Source organism: Erinaceus europaeus, chromosome 1, assembly GCF_950295315.1.
Source record: "Erinaceus europaeus chromosome 1, mEriEur2.1, whole genome shotgun sequence".
Lineage (NCBI taxonomy): Eukaryota > Metazoa > Chordata > Mammalia > Eulipotyphla > Erinaceidae > Erinaceus > Erinaceus europaeus.
In genome coordinates, this window is record NC_080162.1 from 52,642,375 (window position 1) to 52,665,288 (window position 22,914).

The following is a 22,914-nucleotide window of genomic DNA, read 5'->3' on the forward strand; positions in this document are numbered from 1 at the left end:
ATACTGTATCTGTTCATACAATTAATGGTATCCCTAAATCATAAGTCATGCCCCATAAATGTGTGATTTAATTTCCATGCAAGATTAAGGTTAACTGGAAATAGTTATGTGTTCCTATTCTTGTTCTTGACAATTGTACTGAAATCCACTTTATTTTTTTTTTAATATTTATTTATTTTCCCTTTTGTTGTCCTTGTTTTATTGTTGTTGTGGTTATTATTATTGTTGTTATTGATGTTATTGTTGTTGGATAGGACAGATAGAAATCAAGAGAAGAGAGGAAGACAGGGGAGAGAAGATAGGACACTTGCAGACCTGCTTCACTACTTGTGAGGTGATCCCCTGCAGGTGGATCCTTATGCTGGTCCTTGCGCTTCACGCCATGTGTGCTTAACCCTCTGAGCTACCACCCGACCCTGAAATCCACTTTAAGTGGACAGAATAAAATGGCCAGAATACGCCATGAATGTTCCTGCTTTCTCCTGCATGTAAGCGGGTGAAGGCAGGTGGGAAACATACAGACCTCTGAGGACACCAGACCTCTTTCACAGGCTTGTAGGTGGCTTCCATATGTGCAGACTATTTTGTGCATGTGTATACTTTTCCAGAATCCGTAATTTTGGAGTACATTTGAATCTAGAATGATAGGTAGGTTCTTTCTCTGAAGACATAGAACAAATTCTTCCAATTTTTGTAGATGTCATATTAAAAAATATTTCTTAAAAGTATGTGCTGTGGATCCTGTGAAGTATCATAACAGATACAACACTCCTCTTCTTAAGAAACAGAATGTGGATTTTATAGGATGTCACATTAAACCTAAAATAAAAGGCAATAGTCCCTAGTCTCTTTTATAGCCAAGAATTCATGTGACCAACTTTTGGCAGTAAATATAAATAGAGGGGACCTGGGCAGTGTTGCACCTGGTTGAGTACATACATTACCATTCATAAAGCCGAGAGTTCAACATGGATTGGAAGAATTAATATCATCAAAATGAATATTCTCCCAGAGCCATATATAAATTTAATTCAATACCCATCAAAGTTCCACCAAGCTTCTTTAAGAGAATAGAACAAAAACTACAATAATTTATCTGGAACAGAAAACACCAAGAATTGCAAAACAATCTTGAGTAAAAGAAACAGAAATGATGGGGCCAGGCGGTGGTGCACCTGGTTAAGCGCATACATCACAGTGCGCAAGGATCGGGTTCAAGCCCCTGGTACCCACCTGCAGGGGAAAGCTTCAAAGTGGTGAGGCAGGTCTGCAGGTGTCTGTCTGTCTCTCTCCTGCACTATTTACCCCTTCCCTCATAATTTCCTCTCTGTCTCTATTAAAAATGAATAAATAAATATTAAAAATTTAAAGAAACAAAAATGGAGGCATCACACTCCCAGATCTCAAACTATATTATAAGGCCATCATCATCAAACAGCCTAGGTACTGGAACAAAAATGGGACACAGACTAGTGGAACATAACTGAAAGCCCAGAACTAAACCCCCACACCTATGGAAGTCTAATCTTTGATAAGGGGGCCCAAAGCATATGTATTCTTACACCAACACACACCAGTGTGGAGAAGACATAGGATAGTGTGCATTCCAAAAATGTATTCACAAGCCTGCCTCCATTTCATGTAGACCCCTTCACTGGGTATGACACACCCTGATGCTGGCTGGGCCCACATAGTTGAACAGTGTCTGCAAACTAGTGACAACAGTGAACCACAGGACATCAATGGGGCAGATTGCTATCCCATAGCAAGGAGGGCCCAGTATTGCTATATCTAAATTTTCTTGTTATCACTACACCTTCATTGCTGTGCACTGACTTTTACAGATAGATAGATAGATAGATAGATAGATAGATAGATAGATAGATAGACAGACAGGCAGACAGACAGGAAGAGCACAGAACTAAACTTCCTCCAGTGCAGTGGAGGCTGGGTTCAAACCGAGGACATTGCACAGAAGGCACATACACTATCCAAATGATCTATCTTGCTGATGTGCTACATCTGATTTTTATTATCAAGTCATTTTTTAAATTTATGATTAATAGTAGTTTACAAGATCGTATGATTACAGGTTATATATAGTTCTATAGCACACTCACCACCAAAGTTCTGTGGCCTCACTCTCCTAATGATAAGCACCATAGCTCTCACAAAGTCTTGGAGACAGTTTACTTATTTTGTTGTTGTTTGTTTGTTTTTTTGATCAAGTTCATATGTTTCAGTTCTCTGAAATAGAAATTCCTACTCCAAATGTTATAGAGACCAAAGAAAACACACTAATATATCCTTACTTATTACTCTGGCTCCCTCAGGTATCTGTTAGCAACCTTCATTATACACTGTGACGTATGTCACTTCCGACTTTCTGTGTAACAAATGTAAATGAGATAGGCCTGCTAGCCACACTGTGGCCCAGGGTTCCCCAGGCTGAGATTCACTGGAGCACATAGCTGACAGCTGCCCATTGTTGAAGGAAGATTGCCTGTCCTGATCATAAATCCAATATGCTCTCTGTTCAGAAGGGATCTGAACAAATAGAGCATCATTCTTTAGGGCAAGTTGCAGTTCCTTACCAGCAGAAGAGATAGCTCTTAGGTGAGTTTCCAACTCGAGCTATTCACAACACAGGTATGACAAATAGTCAGGAATTTTCCCAGTGCTTCTAAAAGCAAAAGCTTGGGTATGTTTCTTCTCTTCCCACCCACCAACTTTTCCCCTAACTAGTCGGCAATTTCCTGTTGAATCTTGGGGTGTTGGGGGATGTGATTGCTCTCTTGCAGTTCTCCTTCCCTCTTCATCTGGCAGAAAAGGGCCTGGACGTTGGAGCTAGAAAGACTGTCCTACAGTTTTGTTAATGTCTCCTTTCTTAAATAAATAAATAAATAAATAAATAAATAAATAAATAAATAAGGATTTGAAAGACCAACATCCTCTACCCACTCTTCCTGTAGACATGTATACCTCCTACTCCTCCTCCCCCCAAGGCCAGTGAATAGAATTTCTTGCATTTTCTATTTGATTTTCTCCATCTTAAGTATAGCTTATAGTTCCAAGATTCCCATCTGTTTTATACAGCCTTAAAGACCTGATGAGAATGGAGCTCTGAAGAAGTCTGATCAGTTGCTTAATGATTAGACCATATCAACCAGAGATGATGAGTTCAGTTCCATGAGTCCATGTTTCCTAGGCCTTCTGAGAGACATGTTTCATTTGCAGAACTAATGGAGAAGTTAAGTGCTCCCAGGTGAAACAGGCCCATCGTTGGCCAAATGAAGAGATAGTAATATCTCTTGCTCGGAACCTGGAGAGGTTGTGTGACATTTTTTTCTTTATATAGCTGTGTAGAAATGAATTTTTGTGGTATTTACCTCCCAAAAAATCTACTCAGGCACTGAAAAACCCCATTGTTGCTGTGTTGTCACTTGAATTTCTCAAAGATTTCTAGGTGACCATCTGTGTGGACTACATAGCAACACCTGTTATTCTTCCTGTTTTGAGTATGATTTTCCTCTGTGTATGAAATTAATATTGTCTAGTTTCCTATAATTGACAATATTTATCAAATAGAAATTTCCAAAAACATCACCAGCACTAGGGCTAGTGTGTAGACTCACCGCCAGGTCGACAAAAACCATTCACATAGGGAGGATAAACTAAACCTAAAATTTTCATGAAGTAATTTTTCTAACACTCTTCTATCAAAAGAAGACTATTCTTCATTATAACCAATCAAAAAATGAGTTTGGCTGATTCATAGGTTCACTTAGTTACTTACTTATATTTTATGAGAGCACTGGCTTATGGTGGTGCCAGGTATTGGGCCTGGGACCTATGAGCCTAGGGACTTCTGTTGCATAAGCCAGTGTGATAGCTCCCTGACAGGTTTTTAGTTTTGGGGGGGGGGGTTTGGATAGGATAGGGAGGAGGGGAAGATAGAGAGGGGGAGAGAAAGATAGACACCTGCAGACCTGCTTCACTCCCTGTGAAGTGACTCCCTTGTAGGTGGGGAGCCAGGGGCTCGAACCGGGATCCTTCGTTGGTTCTTGGATTTGCGCCACGTGCGCTTAGCCTGCTGAGCTACTGCCGGACTCCCAGATTTTTAGTTTTAACAATAAAGGTTATCATGTTTCTAGGATGACTTGGCAGAGATCTACAGGGGTCTGTGCCACCACAAACATCCTTTAGTTCACCCAAACTTGGGTCACATGGCTACTGCAAAAGCTTTCCCTGAAGAAGAGGGGGCATACAGGTGCATCTGACCCCTGCCATCACCTGCAAGGCTTGTCAGGCTCTGGGATACCACCTGTTCCCCCAGTCTTCCTGAGGATCAGCCCTAAATGCTCTGAGGACCCAGAGCACACAGTGCATAAGAGAACGATCCCTACACTAAGGCAGCTTTTTCACAAGTCAGAAGTGTCCTGTGAAGTCAAGACAGCACAGAGAATGTGAGTGGAAACCCAGCCAGAAGTTAGTTTCAAGGAGGAGGTCTGATCTGGACTTACACATCAAATGTACCGGGGAAGAAACATATGGAAAAGACCTCCAGGTTTCAGAAACTAATAAAAGTTCATCAGACAGTAGGGTGAGAGCAGAGAAGGGAGCAGCAGGCATTTGGGGTACAGATTTGGAGTGGGGAGAAGTCTGAGCTAGGAACAGGCCCTAAAAGTACACCTGATTTGGGCCTCCATCAGATCCCGACATCCCAGAGCTCCCCAACCCTGACCCCAGATCTGATGTGGCAAGGAATTAGGGAACTGACTGTGACTGCAGAATTCCAGTCCCCATGTCACTGAAAGAAGCTCCGTTGAGCTTGCCATTAAGGTTGGCACTCTACTTTCCATGCAGTATTGAAAGCAAAATATAGTACAACCCCATTTCATTCCCTCTGCCCAGAATGGAATTAAATTTGCCTCATGTTGAATGAAATGCCTGGCACCTCCAGGACATAGATCCAAGCTTCTCTTCAGGTCTGTGTTTAAATTCTCTGGACAAACCTCTCCACTCCCCACATATGTTAGGCTAAACTAAAGTATGTGTATTTTAGCAAGTAAATTATAAGGCCTGCATTTTAAATTTTCTCCTATAGACCAGAGTACCCTGCATCTTAAGAGAAAATGAAGGGTCAAGAGGCGGCTTAGCAATAGAGCACATGCCTTTTCATGACTTGGGCCCTGAGCTGGATCCCGGTTATCACAAGAGAACACCTATGGCAGCACCAAGGGAACGCTGCGGATTGTAGAGTGGTACTTTGATATGTCTTCTTTTTTCCCCTCGTCTTTTTTCCAACATCCTTTCCTCTCTCCACTTCTCCTCTCTAGTTATTTTTAAAAATATAGAATAAAGTGTGGCCGGGAGGTGGCGCAGTGGATAAGGCTTTGGGCTCTCAAGCATGAGGTCCCAAGTTCAATCCCCAGCTGCACATGTACCAGAGTGATGTCTGGTTCTTTCTCTCTCTCCTATCATTTCTCATGAATAACTAAATAAAATATTTTTTAATAAAGTTTTAAAAATATATAGAATAAAAATGGGCTGTAGTGGAGGTATAGGCGGTAGTACATCCAACAGAGCAGGTACATTACCATACTAGAGGAGCTGGGTTCAAACCTCGCCTCCCCATCTGTAGGCAGGAGGCTTCACAAACAGTGAAGCATTTCTGCAGGTATCTCTCCTCTCTATCTCTTTCGCTTCCTTACTCTATACTCTATCTCTTTGTCTTTCATACTCTATCAAAAAAAAAAAATGCTGCCAGAAACCAGTGGTAGAGACACCAAACCCCAGAAATAACCCCAGTGGCTAAATAAATAAACAAATAATCAAATTTCCTCAGGAGTTGATTTCAGGAATGTGCCACAACTTAATTCCCTAGCACTTCATTAAAAATTTTTCAGAAAGAAAATAAAAACTCAAATAGATTTCACCCTAAGCTAATTTCTAAGTCTAGAGCCTTAGGAAACCAAAGGTTCAAGTCACAAAGCCATAGCTACTGGAAAATTTGAGATGTATTGTGGTTTGCAGTGGTAGAATAAATTCTGGGGAAAATACTGGAAATAGTATTTTATAAAATGTTAATTTTATAAAATTATTATACAGTTCCATTTTCTAATCAAAGTGAACTTTCATTTCTCTAATCAAAGTCAACTCTCCTAAAATGTTAATTTGACAGAGGTTTTGGAGGAGGAGATAAAGATTAATAGATGGAGAAAAGAAAACTGTTAAGACACTGAAACAATTCTGTGTGATATCACAGTAATGTACAAATTATTTGCACTTATCAGAACCCACATAATGTACAATACACCATAGGAACCCTAATATAAGCTTGGACTTGGCTTAATAATAATGTAGCCCCTCAAAGATTTAGATGTTAAGCCAGAAACCATCAAATACTTAGAGGAAACCATTAACAGAACCCTCTGTGATGTGAATTTTAGAAGCATCTTCACTAGTTCAAACCCAATTGCAGGGGGGGAAGAAATAAGCCAGTAGAAGTACATTAAACTTAAAAGCTTCTGCACGGCAAAGGAATTACCACCATAACAGGTTTCCCTGTGGAGTATGGACCAAAATTCTTCATGAGATACAGAAGATGGGAGGTCTAGCTTCTGTAATTATTTCTCCACTGAACATGGATGTTGACAGTTCTATCCATAACCCCAGTCTGTTTCTATCTTTCCCTAGTAGGGTAGAGCTCAGGGAGGTGAGTTTCTGGGATACATTGGTGAGGTTGTCTGCCCAGGGAAATCAAGATGGCATCATGGCAGAATCTGCAACTTGGTGGCTGAAAGGCAGTATGATATAAAGCAGAGCAAATTGTTTGGTAAACAGGGACCCAAAGGTAAGAATAGAGCAGATGAAACTAGGCACCTTTGTATGAGAAAAAGTTAGGAGGTCTATTTTAGGTATGTTCCAAGAGGTCCATGACTTTAGTAAATTTTGCCTGTGCCTGATAGCTAACATGCAGGTGGACTAAAAGTATTGTCTGGGAAGATGGTGTCAAAGTTAAGAATAGGCCTAGAAAGCTGGATTAGGGCAGAGAGTAGCTCCCAAATATGAGGAAAGTATATAAATGAACCCCATTGATCTGACCTAGGGCCCATATGTATTCATATTTAACACAGGAGCCTGTGTAACTTCTGAATCCCTGTCACCCTGAGCCTGTAGTCCATGGTCATAGTGAGGAGCATTCTAGGTGCACTCATTTCAGGACCAGTCTTCCTCGAGTGGCATAGTAGATTGATCTAGCCTCCCTTTGGAGAGTGGAGTAGTCCCTACCATTGCCACTTTATAGTGAGGGCAAGGCCCTGGAGAGGCCATCAAGAAAAGCTAACAAAAATGCATAAGCTTCCTTGGTGACATCTTCACCTGTGAGCCCCAGTCACTGCAAACAGTCCTGGCAGCTATATTTCAGGACCAAGGGTCACTTGTTTCTACAGACATCTGTGTTTGGCTATGAGGACAGAGATATTAGGTGGTAGGCTAGAATGCAGGGTGGGCAGACTGTGATCTTAAGGAAAGCGAGGCTCCTCTGGAACTCGTTTCCTTGAAGTAGATGGTGAAGAGTCGTGGTGAATAAAAAGCTAAGACAAAGTGGTAAAGGTACTGGATGGGGAAGACTGAACAGCATTTAAGTTGTAAATCCCTGAAACCATGAGAGTGGAAACAGTTGTGGTGCTACAGAAACACACACAGGACAATTCTGACAACTGAGAAGGACAGCAATAAAATTTAAAGCACTCAGCTGGGGGCATAGCATAGTAGTTATGCAAAAGACACTTATGCCTGAGGCTCCAAGATCCCAGGTTCTATCTCCAACATCAATATAACCCAAGGCTAAGCAGTGTCCTGGTCTCTCTCTATCTCTGTATATCTTTCTCCATATCTCTCTCATAAAATAAAAATGTAATAGATAAAATAAAATTTAAAAATCTCCCCTGGTGGGGTCCAGGAGGTTGTGCAGTGGGTTAAGCGCACATGACACAAAGAGCAAGGATCAGCATAAGGATCCCGGTTCGAGCCCTCAGCTCCCCACTTGCAGACTGGTCATTTCACAAGTGGTAAAGCAGATCTGCCGGTGTCTATCTTTCTTTCCACCTCTCTGTCTTCCCCTCCTCTCTCGATTTCTCTCTGTCCTATCCACCACCGGGGCAACAAAATGGGAAAAATAGCTTCCAGGAGCAGTACATTCGTAGTGCTGGCACTGAGCCCCAGCAATAACCCTGAAGGCAAAAAAAGCTCCCCTGGTTTCCAACTTAGAAATGATGATCACCTCAAGATTTGCAAGTCTATGATTCTGTGAAACTTTTCTTTCTTCTTCTTCTTCTTCTTCTTCTTCTTCTTCTTCTCCTTCTCCTTCTCCTTCTCCTTCTCCTTCTCCTTCTCCTTCTCCTTCTCCTTCTTCTTCTTCTTCTTCTTCTTCTTTAATATCTTTATCATTGGATATAGACAGAAACGGAGAAGGGAATTGGATAGAAAGGAAGATACACCACTCGTGAAGCTTTTCCCCTGCAGGTGGGGACCGGGAGCTTGAACCTGGGTCCTTGCTCACTGTAATGTGAGTACTTAACCAGGTGCGCCACTGCCTGGCCCCCTATGAAACTTTCCTAGTGATGAATTTGACCACAGAGGCAAAGACTATCTTAATAAGTGGTCCCTTGTTTCAGTTTCTGGTGTTACAAAAGGATTTGGTCCAAGAACATCAAAACAATGCCCTCCAGAGACAGCCTTACCTGTACCAGTGCCTCTGTTCTAGGATTTAAAAGGATGTTGGCTCTTGGTTAGCATGTGTAGGGGGCAGGACTCCCATAACTTGACACCAGTCATTCAGGACTTGGTGGCCTTGAGTAACCCTTGAGGCAGGTAGCTATAAAAGTTGTTTTTCTCATATCCTCAGTTTTAAACTCTGGCTTTACACTCAGATTTCTGCTGTTTGCAAGCAGACTTTCATCTTCCTAAGGCATCCCAGAACATTTTGCATTTTTTAGCACCTTTTTATTTAGCAGAGCTTTAGTCTATATTACTGAGTGACCAGTCAGGACCAATAAATAGAGAATGAACTCAGAACATTGTGCTTTCACTCTTCCATTATTCATTCAACAAACAACTTGAGTAGACTTGTGTGTACTTGTATTGAACTAGACAGCCAAGGAGCAATTACATCCCCTAAGGATGAACTTCATATCTCAGAAGACAGTAAGTGCTCATCCACATATAGCACTTGGTCCACACACATGACAACCACCAATAGAAACAGGAGCAAGAAACTCACATCGAGAGGGTAGTGCAGTCCACATAATCACTGCCCTTTTAGAAATAAGCACACTATAGTGTAATCAAGAAAGTAGCCGTTCAAGAATAGGAATCATGACTCATTTCTACAACCAAGGACCAGTCCCAAGGTGTATTCTACTAGGGACAAAGGATTGGGAAGTGTTTGTTTGTTTATATGGAGCCAGGAACTTGCATATTTTCTTGCACTGTTTCACTACTTGGATTGTTTGGGGTTTTTTTTTTTTCATTCAGATAGACACCACAGCACTGGAGCTTCCTCAGTACCATAGTGATGTTAGGGTTTGGACCTGAGTTGAGTATATGGCAAGGCAGGCACCCTCCCTGGTGAGCTATCTCTCTGGTCTAGCATAGGAAGTTTTAAAGGACCAAATAGGAGAGTGGTCTCCAGCTAAGGTTATGTTATTTGCTTCAAAAATTGGTTGATAGGAGTCTTCAGACACAAAGTTATAGTATAGGGTCTTTATGACAGTCAGCAGATGGCATTCTGTTTCTGTCCTAATCATGGGGATTTGGAAAGAACAGGGTGCTGCTGCTTTTCAACATTCCCAGTAAGGAGAAGTCAGGCTTTTCTGTTTAATTTTCACTTAAGAGGTCTCAAAATGGCAGCTTATAGACAAGATGGAGTCTCCTTAACTCAAAATGAGTCACATGTCCATATGTTCCTAACCCCAAAGAAGTGAAGTTGCCCATCTCAAACACTTTACATTAAAATTGAGTTGAACTATCATTCACTGTTTGTCCTTATTTCAAGAATGCATCAACTTTTCACAAAATCTATAAATAAAGGATGACTTTATTATTTCTTTGAGAAAGAAAACATTCACCCAGTTTTCAGTGGAAAGTTAGTGAAGATCTACTCCCCTAAAAGAGATTAAATTAAGCATCAGTGCAATTGTATGGAGACCATGTCCCAACATTGAGGTAGCCTGTTTTTCTGGTCATTATTAATCCAGAAACCTTAATGACGAACAACATTTGTGTTATTGTCTACCCAAATTTAATTTGTTTATGCAGCAGTTCAGTTAATCCTGCAATCTGTTTTTCTCAAATGAGGGCAGATAATGGAGACACCATTCTTTACAAGTCTTCAGGCTTTTAAATTCTGATAAAATCAGGATTCTTCACCGGGTCTTGCCCCAGCTCTGAATTAAACCACTTTAAATGTAATTATGGAACCTGGCCTCACATCAGGAACATCCATTAAAAAAATTGATTGGCCAGGCTGTTCCATGAGGCATTTTATCAGCAAACGATTGCAATGGGACCAGAACTATAATTTATAAAGGCAAAAAAGCAGGTAAATACTTTATTAGTGGTAATGAGAGGGCTTCTAGCTAACTGAATCTTTTCTTTCCTCACCAGCTACTTCAAGGAGCCGTGGTGCATGGCCCTCTTTCACGATCGTTTTATTGATCTCAGGAAAGAGTTACGACAAATCTTAAGCTCCAAGGAGGTAAGAGTGATTAACAGATTCATGGATTACTCCTTGCAAAGGACAATTTGTTGCTGTTGATCATTTAGATTTTTTCCTATGTTCCCATTTTATGGTTTTACTTTCTACCAACTGTACTTCTACAAACTATGAAGTATGTAAACGTAAGACAATGCAGAGCACGAGGATGATATTGAGGAAATATATATTATCCAAATCCTTTTATGAGGGGATATTTTATTATTTTATAAGTAATTATTTTCATTATCAGCTAACAGCATTGGTGAAAATGGCTATGACTTGTATTTACTTACCCTCAAGAATGAAGATTAAATTTCCTTACTTTCTGCTTGTATTTATTTGGTAGACACTCATTAAGCCTCTGTGTGTACATTACTTTTTCTTTCTTTGTTTTGTTTTTTCAATAGAACACTTTTTATTAGTTATTTAATATTGGTTACAAGATTACAAAACATCAGGGGTACAATTTCACACTGTTCTCACCACCAGAGTTCTGTGTTCCCATTACCTCCAGTAGAAATTGCAGTGGTTCTACCAAGGTCACAGATATAGGATGACTATTATTTCTTTTTTAAATTATTTTTATTAACATTATTTATTTATTTTTTTATACAAAGGAAACACTGACAAAACTATAGGATAAGAGGAGTGCAATGCCACACAGTTTCCACCACCATCCCCTCCCCTGATAGCTTTCCTATTCTTTATCCCTCTGGGAGCATGGACCCAGGGTCATTATGGGGTACAGAAGATGGAAGGTCTGGCTTCTGTAATTGCTTCCCCAGTGAACATAGGCATTGGCAGGTCAATCTATACCCCCAGCCTGTCTCCCTCTTTCCCTAGTGGGGCAGGGCTCTAGGGAGGTGGAGCTCCATGACACATTGTTGGGGTTGTCTGCCCAGGGAAGTCCAGTTGGCATCATGTTAGCATCTGGAACCTGGTGGCTGAAAAGAATTAACATATAAAACCAAACAAATTGTTGACTAATCATGAACCTAAAGGCAAGAATATTGCAGATGAAGATTTGGGGTCTCCGTTTTGTAGATAGTTAGTTGACCTATTTTAGTTATAAAGGTTATATTCCATGACTATACTGGATTTTTTTCCTGAGCCTGATATCTAATATGCAGGTGGATCCAAGTTATTGTCTGGGGAGATGATGTCATTCACGGCTGGAAAAAGGACCAGAAAGCTGGATCAGGGAAGAGAGTAGCTCCCATATATGGGAAAGGTGTATAAATATTATTGACTGTAAACCCTATCAATTTGATGTGATCTTGGGACCCATATTCAGCTTAGAAGCCTATGTGACCTCTGCATCCCGGTAGATCTGAGCTCACATTCTGTGGTCATGAGTAGGAACATTTATAGCATTTGTTCTATTCTCCTAAAAAATGTGGTTGGGATCTTGATGGGGATAGCATTAAATTTGTATATGGTGGGAGTCAGGCAGTAGCACAGCAGGTTAAACACACGTGGCACAAAGTGCAAGGACCAGCATAAGGATCCCGGTTCTAGCCCCTGGCTCCCCACCTACAGGGAAGTCACTTCACAGACAATGAAGCAGGTCTGCAGGTGTCTTCTCTTTCTCTCCCCTTCTCTGTCTCCCCTACTCTCTCCGTTTCTCTCTGTCCTATCCAACAACAACGTTATCAATAACAACAATAATAACTACAACATTAAAAAAACAAGGGCAACAAAAGGGAATAAATAAATGAATAAATATTAAGAAAAAATTGCATATGGTTCTGGGTAGTATATACATTTTAATTATGTTAATTTTTCCAGCCCATGAACATGGTATATCTTTCCACTTCTTTGTGTCTTTTTTTTTCTTTGTGTCTTTTTCTATTTCCTTGAGTAGTGATTCATAATTTTCAGTATACAAGTCTTTCACTTCTTTGGTTAGTAGATATTTATTGTTTCTGTTGCTATTGTAAAAGGAATTGATTTCTGAATTTCATCTTCTTCTACCTTAGTGTTTGCATAGAGGAATGTCACTGACTTTTGTATGTTAATTTTGTAGTCTGACACCTTACTATATTGCCTGATGATTTCCAAAAGCTTCTTGCTAGATTCTTTAGGTTTTTCTATGTACGCTATCATATCATCTGCAAATAAGGAGAGTTTGACTTCTTCTCTTCCAATATGTATTTAATTCCTTACTCCTGCCTGATTGCCATCGCAAGAACTTCCAACATTATGTTGAATAGTAATGGTTATAATGGGCAGTCCTGTCTAATACCTGATCTGAGGGGAAATGCTTCCAGTTTTTCACCATTCAGTATGATGTTGGCTGTAGGTTTGCTATATATCGACTCTACTATTTTGAGAAATTTTCCATCTATTCCCAATTTTTGTAGCGTTTTGATCATAAAGGGATGTTGGATTTTGCCAAAGTCTTTCTCTGCATCTATTGGTATAACTATGTGGTTTTTGATCTTGCATTTATTGATGTGGTGGGTCATGTTGACTGATTTATGTATATTAAACCAACCTTCATCCCTGGGATAAACCCCACTTGGTCATGATGAACAATCTTTTGAATATACTGCTAGATCCGTTTGGCTAGAATGTCGTTCAGTATTTTAGCATCTATGTTCATCAGAGATATTGGTCTGTAGTTTTCTTTTTTGGTTGTGTCCCTGTCTGTTTTTGGTATCAGAGTGATCTTGGCTTCATAGAGGCTGAAAGGGAGTATTCCTGTGTCTTCAGTCTTCTGGAAGACTTTAAAAGTAGGGGTATTAACTCTTCCTTGAAGGTTTTGTAGAATTCATTTGTAAAACCAACTGGTCTAGGACTTTTATGCTAGTTGTTCATAGAAGCCTTGCATGATATGTTGAATTTCTACGGTGTCTGTTGTGATATCTCCTCTTTCATTTATGATCTGATTTATTTGGGTCTTCTCCCTTTTTTGTTTTGTGAGTCTGGTTAAAGGTTTGTCGATTTTGTTCATTCTTTTGAAGAACCAACATTTACTTTCATTGATCTTTTGTATGATTTTATTTTCAGTGTTATTTATTTCTGCTCTAACTTTAGTTATATCAGTCCTTCTGGTCACTTTAGGGTTCCTTTGTTCTTCTTCTGAGTCTGTAGGGTGTGCAATCAGGTTGTTTATTTGAGCTTTTTCTTGTTTCCTAATGTATGCTTGTATGGCTATGAACCTCCCTCTCAGTACTGCCTTAGCTGTGTCCCAAGTATTTTGATAACTTGTGTCTGCATTTTCATTGAACTCTTGAAACATTTTGATTTCTTCCTTAATTTCCCCCTTTGACCCAGTAGTTGTTAAGTAGTGTACTGTTAAGCTTCCACATTTTGGGACTGTTACTAATCTTTTGTTGATTGTTAAGTGTTAGTTTAATTCCACTGTGGTTTAAGAAGATGCTTGGGATGATTTCAATGCTCTTGAATTTGCTGATGCTATCTTTGTGGCCTAACATATGTTCTATCCATGAGAATGACACATGTGGGCTTGAGAAGAATGAGTATTCCAGTTTCTTAGGGCAAATGACTCTGAAAATTTCCCATAGTTCTAGTTTATCTATCTCCTCATTTAGCTCCCTCATGTCTTTGTTGATTTTGTGCCCAGACGATCTGTCAAGTTGAGAGAGTGGGTGTTGAAGTCCCCTACTATGACTGTGTTGCTGTTAATATATTGCTGTAGCTCTTTCAGTAGATATTTGATGTATTTAAATGGCTTCTCATTGGGTGCACAGATGTTAATAATTGTTAAGTCCCCTTGGTTGACTAATCTTTTGAGCATTAAGTAATGTCCATCCTATCTTTTTAATTTTTATTTATTTTAAAGTCTATTGTGTCAGATATGGCAATAGCTGTTCCTGCCCCTTTTTTGTGGGCCATTGGCTTGTATGATAGTTTTCCATCCTTTCACTTTTAGGATGTGTTTGTCTTGTTGATTTAGGTGTGTTTCCTGCAGACAGCATATTGTTGGGTTGTTTTCTGATACATCTTCCTAATCTGTGCCTTTTAATAGGTAAATTCAGGCCACTGACATTTACTGATAATATGATAATAGATTGAAGATATTTTAATGCCATTATTGTAGATTTTTAGAGCATTCTGATATATGACATATTTATGGTGATCTGACTGTCTGTAGGAGACTTTTCAGAACTTCTTTCAAGGCAGGCTTGGTGATAGTTGATTCTTTCAACTGTTGCTTGTCTGAGAAGGTTTTTATGCCTCCATCTAGTCTGAATGAGAGTCTATCAGGATACAGTAATCTTGGTTGAAAGCCATTCTCATTGAGCACTCAATAGATATCTTGCCATTCTCTTCTGGCCTGTAGTGTTTGTGTGGAGAAGTCTGCTGCTAATCTTATGGGTTTTCCTCTGTAGGTGACTCTTTGTTTTTCTCTTGCAGCCTTCAGGATCCTTTCTTTATCCTTATTCCTTTCCATTCTAAATATGATGTGTCTTGGTGTTGTTAACTCTGGGTTAATTCTGTTTGGGACCCTCTGGGCTTCTTGAACCTTTATGTCTTTGATGTTGTCTAGACTAGGGAAGTTATCATTAATTATGTCCTGAAGAATGCTTTCTTCCCCTCCCTTTCTTCCTCTGGTAAGCCAATGATATGTATATTATTTCTTTTGAAGTCATCCTATAGGTCTCTGTTGTTGTTTTCAGTATATCTTAATCTCTTTTTGAGATCTCTTTCTTTTTTTTTAGTTGTCTCTAATTCATCCTCAATCTTGTTAATTCTGTCTTCAGCCTCATTGATTCTATTCTCTCTCCCCTCTACTGTTTTCTGGAGTTCATCTATTTTTTACCCTGTTCTGATACTGTTTTAGCTTGTTCAGCTAGTTGTGCTCTTAGCTCAGCTATTTCAGCTTTCAGTTCTCTAATAACCTTGAGATAATTAGTGTTTTCTTACAGAGTTTCATTTGTTGTTTCTGCATTTCTGATGACGATTCTTTCAAACTCTTTATTCACTCCTGTAACTATTTCCTTAACTAGCATTTGGATGTTGAGTTCATTATTCTGTGCTTGAACCTTTGGGGTCTTTTAGCTGGACTTTGGTCCTGGTTCATTTTATCCAATATTTCTTCTTTTTTTTTTTTAAGAAAGTATTAATTAACAAAACCATAGGGTAGGAGGGGTACAATTCCACACAATTCCCACCACCCATTCTCCATATGCCACCCCCTCCCCTGATAGCTTTTCCATTCTCTAGCCCACTGGGAGCATGGACCCAGGGTCATTGTGGGTTGCAGAAGGTAGAAGGTCTGGCTTCTGTAATTGCTTCCCCGCTGAACATGGGCGTTGACTGGTTGGTCCAAACTCCCAGTCTGCCTCTCTCTTTCCCTAGTAGGGTGGGTCTCTGGGGAAGCAGAGCTCCAGGACACATTGGTGGGGTCTTCAGTCCAGGGAAGCCTGGCCAGCATCCTGATGACATCTGGAACCTGGTGACTGAAAAGAGAGTTAACATAATAAGCCAAACAAGTTGTTGAGCAATCATGGACCCAAAGCTAGGAATAGTGGAGAGGAAGTGTTAGGGGGATACTCACTGCAAACTCTAGTGTACTTCTGCTTTCAGGTATATATTTTGCAGTAGTTTACGGATACATGTGAACATATGCTCTCTCTCACAGAAACTGGTGTGTATCTAGGTTTTGGGACTTTGTAGAAAGTGAACCACCTGAGATGGAATTAGAGTATAATATGAAAGGAAAGGTGTCACCCGAGTAATGAAGCTGAAGGGTTGTCATTCCACACATGTAGTCTCTGGACACAGTCTGAAGTGAAGCATGTTGAGATGGCAATCATTGTGTTGGTTAGGTTGTGATCGGCAGATGCAATATTATTTGATATGGATTGGGAGAGGTATACGGGAAAGTGGGCCCTATCCAAGGGTTCCAGGACTGGGGGAAGTAGAGGCTCTGTAGTGGAGATGAGAGGTTCCTGCTGTCTTAGGGTTCAAAAAGACAATCGATAGTTAATGTTATCATCACATTATTTGGTAATTGGGTTAACTTTGAAAAGTCCTTTTCTTAGGGTTTGCTGTACAGTACCCAGTATCTTATATATAGCTGTGCTATTGGTTGCTTCTGATCTACTTGGTCTAGGCTTTTGAGAGAGTCTGCATATCAATTACACTGCATATATTGAGAAAAGATTCAGTTTCTGTTTTGAAAAACTTTGAGACATACAATTAATTTTCCCCCTCTCTTATTAATTAACTAGTGATATATATGACTACATTTTACTAGGAGTGTACATAAACACCATTCCCACCACCAAAAGACTGTGACCCATCCCTCCCACCCAATCCCACCCCCCACTGGCCCAGGAAGCTGCATGTCTATCCCTCACCTCAGGGTTATTACTTTGGTGCCCTACTTACAATTTGCTCAGGTCCTGCTTTTAGTTTCCCTTTCAGATCTTCTTCTTCAACTTCTGTTGATGAGTGGGATTATCCCATACTCATCTTTATCTTTCTGACTTAGCTCACATAACATAATACCTTCTAGCTCCGTCCAAGATGGGCCAGAAAAGGTGGGTTCATTGTTCTTGATAGCTGCATAGTATTCCATTGTGTATATATACCACAGCTTTCTCAGCCACTCATCTGTTGTTGGGCACCTGGCTTGCTTCCAGGTTTTAGCTATTATGAATTGTGCTGCTATGAACATAGGAGTACACACCTCTTTTTGGTTGGGTGTTATGGAGTTCTTGGGGTATAGGCCCAGGAGAGGAATTATTGGATCATATGGAAGGTCCATGTCTATCCTTCTGAGAGTTTTCCAGACTGCTCTCCACAGAGGCTGTACCAATTTACATTCCCACCAGCAATGTAAAAGGGTTCCTCTGTCCCCACATCCTCTCCATCATTTGTTGCTGCTGTCCTTTTTGATGTATGCCATTCTTACAGGAGTGAGGTGGTATCTTAGTGTTGTCTTCATTTGCATTTCTCTGACAATCAGTGACCTAGAGCAGTTTTTCATATGTTTGTTAGCCTTTTGGATCTCCTCTGTAGTGAATGTTTTGTTCATATCCTCTGCCCATTTTTGGATGGGTCATTTGCTTTTTTGGTGCTAAGTTTGCTGAGCTCTTTATATATTTTGGTGATTAGTTTCTTGTCTGATGTATGGCATGTGAAGATCTTCTCCCATTCTGTGTGGGGTCTCTCTGTTTGTTTAATAGTTTCTTTGGATGTGCAGAAGCTTTTCAATTTGATGTAGTCCCATTGGTTTGTTTCTGCTTTAGTCTTCCTTGCAATTGGGTTTGATTAATCAAAGATGTCCTTGAGGTGTAGGTGGGAAAGTGTTTTACCAATGTTTTCCTCTAAGTATTTGATTGTTTCTGGTCTGAAATCTAGGTATTTGATCCATTTGGAGTTGATTTTTGTTTCTGGTGAGATAAAGTGGTTCAATTTCATTCTTCTGCATGTTACAACCCAGTTTTCCCAACACCATTTATTGAACAGAGCCTCCTTCTTCCATTTAATGCTTTGGGCCCCCTTATCAAAGATTAGATGTCCATAGGTGTGGGGATTTATTTCTGAGCTTTCAATTCTGTTCCACTGGTCTTTGTGCCTATTTTTATTCCAGTACCATGCTGTTTTGATGATGATGGCTTTATATATATTAATATTTTAAGGTCTGGGAGTGTGATGCCTCCATTTCTGTTTCTTTTCCTCAAGATGGTTTTGGCAATTCTAGGTGTTTTCAGGTTCCAGATAAATGATTGTAGTGTTTGTTCTATTCTCTTAAAGAAGCTTGGTGGAACTTTGATGGGTATTGCATTAAATTTGTATATGGCTCTGGGGAGAATATTCATTTTGATGATATTTATCCTTCCAATCCATGAGCATGGGATATCTTTCCATTTCTTGGTATCAGTTTCTATTTCTTTGAGTAGCGACTCATAGTTTTCAGCATACAAGTCTTTCACTTCTTTGGTCAACTTTATTCCTAGGTATTTGATTGATTTTGCTGAAACAGTAAATGGGAGTGATTTCTGGATGTCTTCTTCAGATTTAGTGTTTGCATAAAGAAATGCCACTGATTTTTGTACATTGATTTTGTAGCCTGATACCTTGCTATATTTCCTAATAACTTCCAGTAGTTTTCTGCTGGATCTTTAGGTTTTTCCATGTATACTATCATATCGTCTGCAAATAGTGAGAGCTTGACTTCTTCCCTTCCAATCTGTATTCCTTTGATTTCTTTCTCTTGTGTGATTGCTATGGCAAGAACTTCCAATACTATGTTGAAGAGTAATGGTGACAGTGGACAGCCCTGTCTAGTCCCCGATCTGAGGGGGAATGCTTTCAGCTTCTATCCATTGATTATGATGTTGGTTGTAGGTTTGCTATATATAGACTCCACTATCTTGAGGAATTTCCCATCTATTCCCATTTTTTGTAGAATTTTGAGCATGAATGGGTGTTGGATTTTGTCAAAGGCTTTCTCTGCATCTATTGAGATAATCATGTGGTTTTTGGCTTTGCTTTTATTGATGTGAATGACATTGATTGACTTACGGATGTTGAACCAACCTTGCATTCCTGGGATGAATCCCACTTGGTCATGATGAACAATCTTTTTGATATGTTGCTGTATCCGGTTGGCCAAGATCTTGTTTAATATTTTGGCATCTATGTTCATCAGAGATATTGGTCTGTAGTTTTCCTTTTTTGTTCTGTCCCTATCAGCTTTTGGTATCAGGGTGATGTTGGCTTCATAGAAGGTGGAAGGGAGTATTCCTGTTTCTTCAATCTTATGGAAAAGCTTAAGAAGTGTGGGTACTAACTGTTTACTGAAAGTTTTGTAGAATTCATTTGTGAAGCCATCTGGTCCAGGACTTTTGTTGTTGGGGAGATTCTTAATAACGGTTTCAATTTCTTTGTCTGTGATTGGTGCATTTGGATTTTGTAGTTCTTCTTGGTTCAGTTTTGGAAGGCCATATGCTTCTAGGAATTGTTCCATTTCTTCCAGATTCTCTAGCTTGGTGGCGTATAGTTCTTCATAAAAGTTTCGCAGGATTCTCTGGATTTCTGTGGTGTCAGTTGTGATATCTCTTCCATCGTTTACAATTCTATTAATTTGAGTCTTCTCTCTTTTTTGTTTGGTGAGTCTGGCTAGGGGGTTGTCAATTTTGTTTAATCTTTCAAAGAACCAACATTTGGCTTCATTGATCTTTTGTATGGTTCTTTTATTTTCGATGTTGTTTATTTCTGCCCTAAATTTAGTGATTTCTGTCCTTCTGGTTGCTTTAGGGTTCCTTTGTTCCTCTTCCTCGAAGTCCTTGAGGTGTGCAGTAAGGTCGTTCATTTGAGCTTCTTCTTGGTGTTTAATATGTGATTGTATGGCTATAAGTTTCCCTCTCAGTACTGCTTTAGCTGTGTCCCAAATATTTTGATAGGTTGTGTCTTCATTTTCATTTGTTTCCAGGAACATTTGAATTTCCTGCTTGAGTGAGTCTCTGACCCAGTGGTTCTTAAGGAGTATGTTGTTTAGTTTCCAAATTCTGTGTCTTTTAATAATTTTCTGTTTGTTGTTAAATGCTAGTTTTACTCCACTGTGGTCTGAGAAGATACTTGGGATGATTTCAATGCTCTTGAATTTATTGATGCTGTCTTTGTGGCCTAACATGTGGTCTGTCCTTGAGTATGTGTTATGTGGATTTGAAAAGAAGGTGTATTCCAGTTTTTTGGGGTAAAGCAGTCTGAAAATGTCCAAGAAGTCTAGTCTGTCAATCTCTTCATTCAATTCTCTTGTATCTTTGTTGGTTCTCTGCTTTGTTGATCTGTCTAAGTGTGAGAGTGGGGTATTGAAGTCTCCCACTATTATTGTATTACTATTGATGTATTTTTAAAATTATTTCAGTAGGTGCTTGATGTATTTAGATGGTCCCTCATTGGGTGCATAGATGTTAATAATTGTTAAGTCTTCTTGGCTGATTGATCCTCTAATCATTATGTAATGTCCTTTCCTATCTTTTATTACTTTATTTAGTTTAAAATCTATCGTGTCTGAGATGAGAATGGCTGTTCCTGCCCTTTTTTGTGGTCCATTAGCCTGTATGATAGTTTTCCATCCTTTCACTTTAAGTCTGTGTTTATCTTGTTGTGACAGATGGGATTCTTGCAAGCAGCATATGGTTGGGTTATGCTTTCTGATCCATCCCCCCACCCTGTGCCTTTTGATGGGTGAGTTTAAGCCATTGACGTTTATTGATATTATGGATTTAATGTATTGTAGTGTCATTGTTCAAAAAAAAATTTTTTGTTTGCTCTGATATATTGCAAATATTATAGTGATGTTCTTGTTTATAAGAGGTCTTTTAGAACCTCTTTCAGGGCCGGCTTGGTGATGGTTGCCTCCTTTAACTGTTGTTTGTCTAAGAAGGTTTTGATCCCTCCATCTAGTTTGAATGAAAGTCTAGCAGGATATATTATCCTTGGTTGAAACCCTTTTTCATTCAGGGCTCGATAGCTATCTTGCCATTCTCTTCTGGCTTTTAGAGTTTGAGTGGAGAAGTCTGCAGATAATCTTATGGGTTTTCCCTTGTATGTGACTTTTTGTTTCTCTCTTGCAGCCTTTAGGATCCTTTCTTTATCCTTACTACTTCTCATTGTGACTATGATGTGTCTTGGTGTCTTCAGGTCTGGGTTGATTCTGTTTGGTACTCTCTGGGCCTCTTGAACCTTGATATCCTTTCTGTTATTCAGGTCTGGGAAGTTTTCTTCTATTATTTCCTCTAGAATGTTTGCTTCCCCTTCCTCTCTTTCTTCCTCTGGCAGGCCAATTACGCGAATGTTACTTCTTTTGAGATCATCCCATATGTCTCTGTTGTTGTTTTGAGTGTCTCTCAATCTCTTTTTAAGCTCTTTCACCTCTTTCTTCGTTTTCTCTAACTCATCCTCTGTCTGACTAATTCTGTTTTCTGCTTCTGTTAGTCTGCTTTCCCTTGCCTCAGCTTCTTTCTTCATTACAGCTATTTCAGCTTTCAGTTCTCTAATTGCCTCAAGATAATCAGTATTTTCCTTGGGGGTCTCAACTGTTGTTTCCCTAGTACTGCCATTCCTCCAATGTTGTTTTCATTTCTGTATTGAAGCAGTTTAATCACTACCAGTTGGCCAATTTCTCCAGTCCGTGAAAGAATAGTAACCAAATCCCAGTGAAGAAGAAAGAGAAAAAAAAAAAAAGAAGAAGAAGGGATAGCAAGAATAGACAGTTATGCAAGTCTACTATCCACTATATATTCTAGGGGTAACAAGAGGGGAAAGGGAACTAGAGCAGAGATACACACATAGAGAGTCCACTCTGAGTCAGAATTCTTCCCCAAAATAATTCCCAAATGTGTATCAATGAATTCAAAAAAGCACACTGTTTGGTGGTGTGGGGGCTGGGGCCTGTGGCTTTGGGAGCTGTAGGATTAAGGAAGAAAGGATGACAAGAATGAGAAAAAGAATAAAAAAAGAAAGAGAGAAAAAAGAAAAAGATAAGAAAAGGAACAGTCATAAAAGAGCAATGAAAGGAAAGAGTTTTTTTAATTAATTAATTTATTTTTAATTATTTAATTAGCTATGCGGGGTGAGGTGGGGGGGGTTGGCTACTTAGAAAGAAAAAAGGCCAGAAGTTTCAGAAGGGTATAGACTTAGAATGAATGATACTCCCTGGTGGGACAGGAATTTGGTAAAGACAGAAGCTCAGCAGGGGATTCTGCTAGGAGCTGGTCCCCAGGGACTGCCTGGCGGGGGGCCGTGTGCTTAATAATTAAAAGGAAAAAAATTTTTTCGTTCCCTTTTTTTCTACTCTAATTCTTAACCCAAATTAAGTTATAGTCACCTCCTTGGTGTCACTGCTAGGACCCCTTATTGACTGGCCTACTAAAGGCAGAAAATACTACCGTTTCCAGAAGATGTGATCAGAGCTCAAGCCACTAGCAGCTTCTCAGTCCACCATCTTCCAGGAACCCCCCCAATATTTCTTCTTGGTTTAACCATTCTATATAGTATGTTATAAGGTCCCTCTCTCAATACTTTTCAAATTACTGATCACTCTTGCCTGGATTGACTTGTGTCTAAGTAGGGTACTTAAAGAGTTCACAGTTGTGGAAATTAACAGTTGTTTCAATATTATTTCAATCCCTGAGTTGGAGCACAGTGGCTGTTAAAACCTTTTC

The 22,914-nt window shown here is 39.6% G+C and overlaps 1 protein-coding gene across 1 annotated transcript in view; it reads left to right on the plus strand.

The window, feature by feature from the left end:
• The window catches only part of CFAP61 (cilia and flagella associated protein 61), a 322,791-nt gene that overhangs the window by 295,898 nt on the left and 3,979 nt on the right, over positions 1–22,914 (plus strand). Inside the window, exon 26 of the mRNA XM_060186112.1 lies at positions 10,672–10,762. Within this exon, the coding sequence (XP_060042095.1) occupies positions 10,672–10,762 (91 nt within the window). The remainder of the gene's footprint in view (positions 1–10,671; positions 10,763–22,914) is intronic.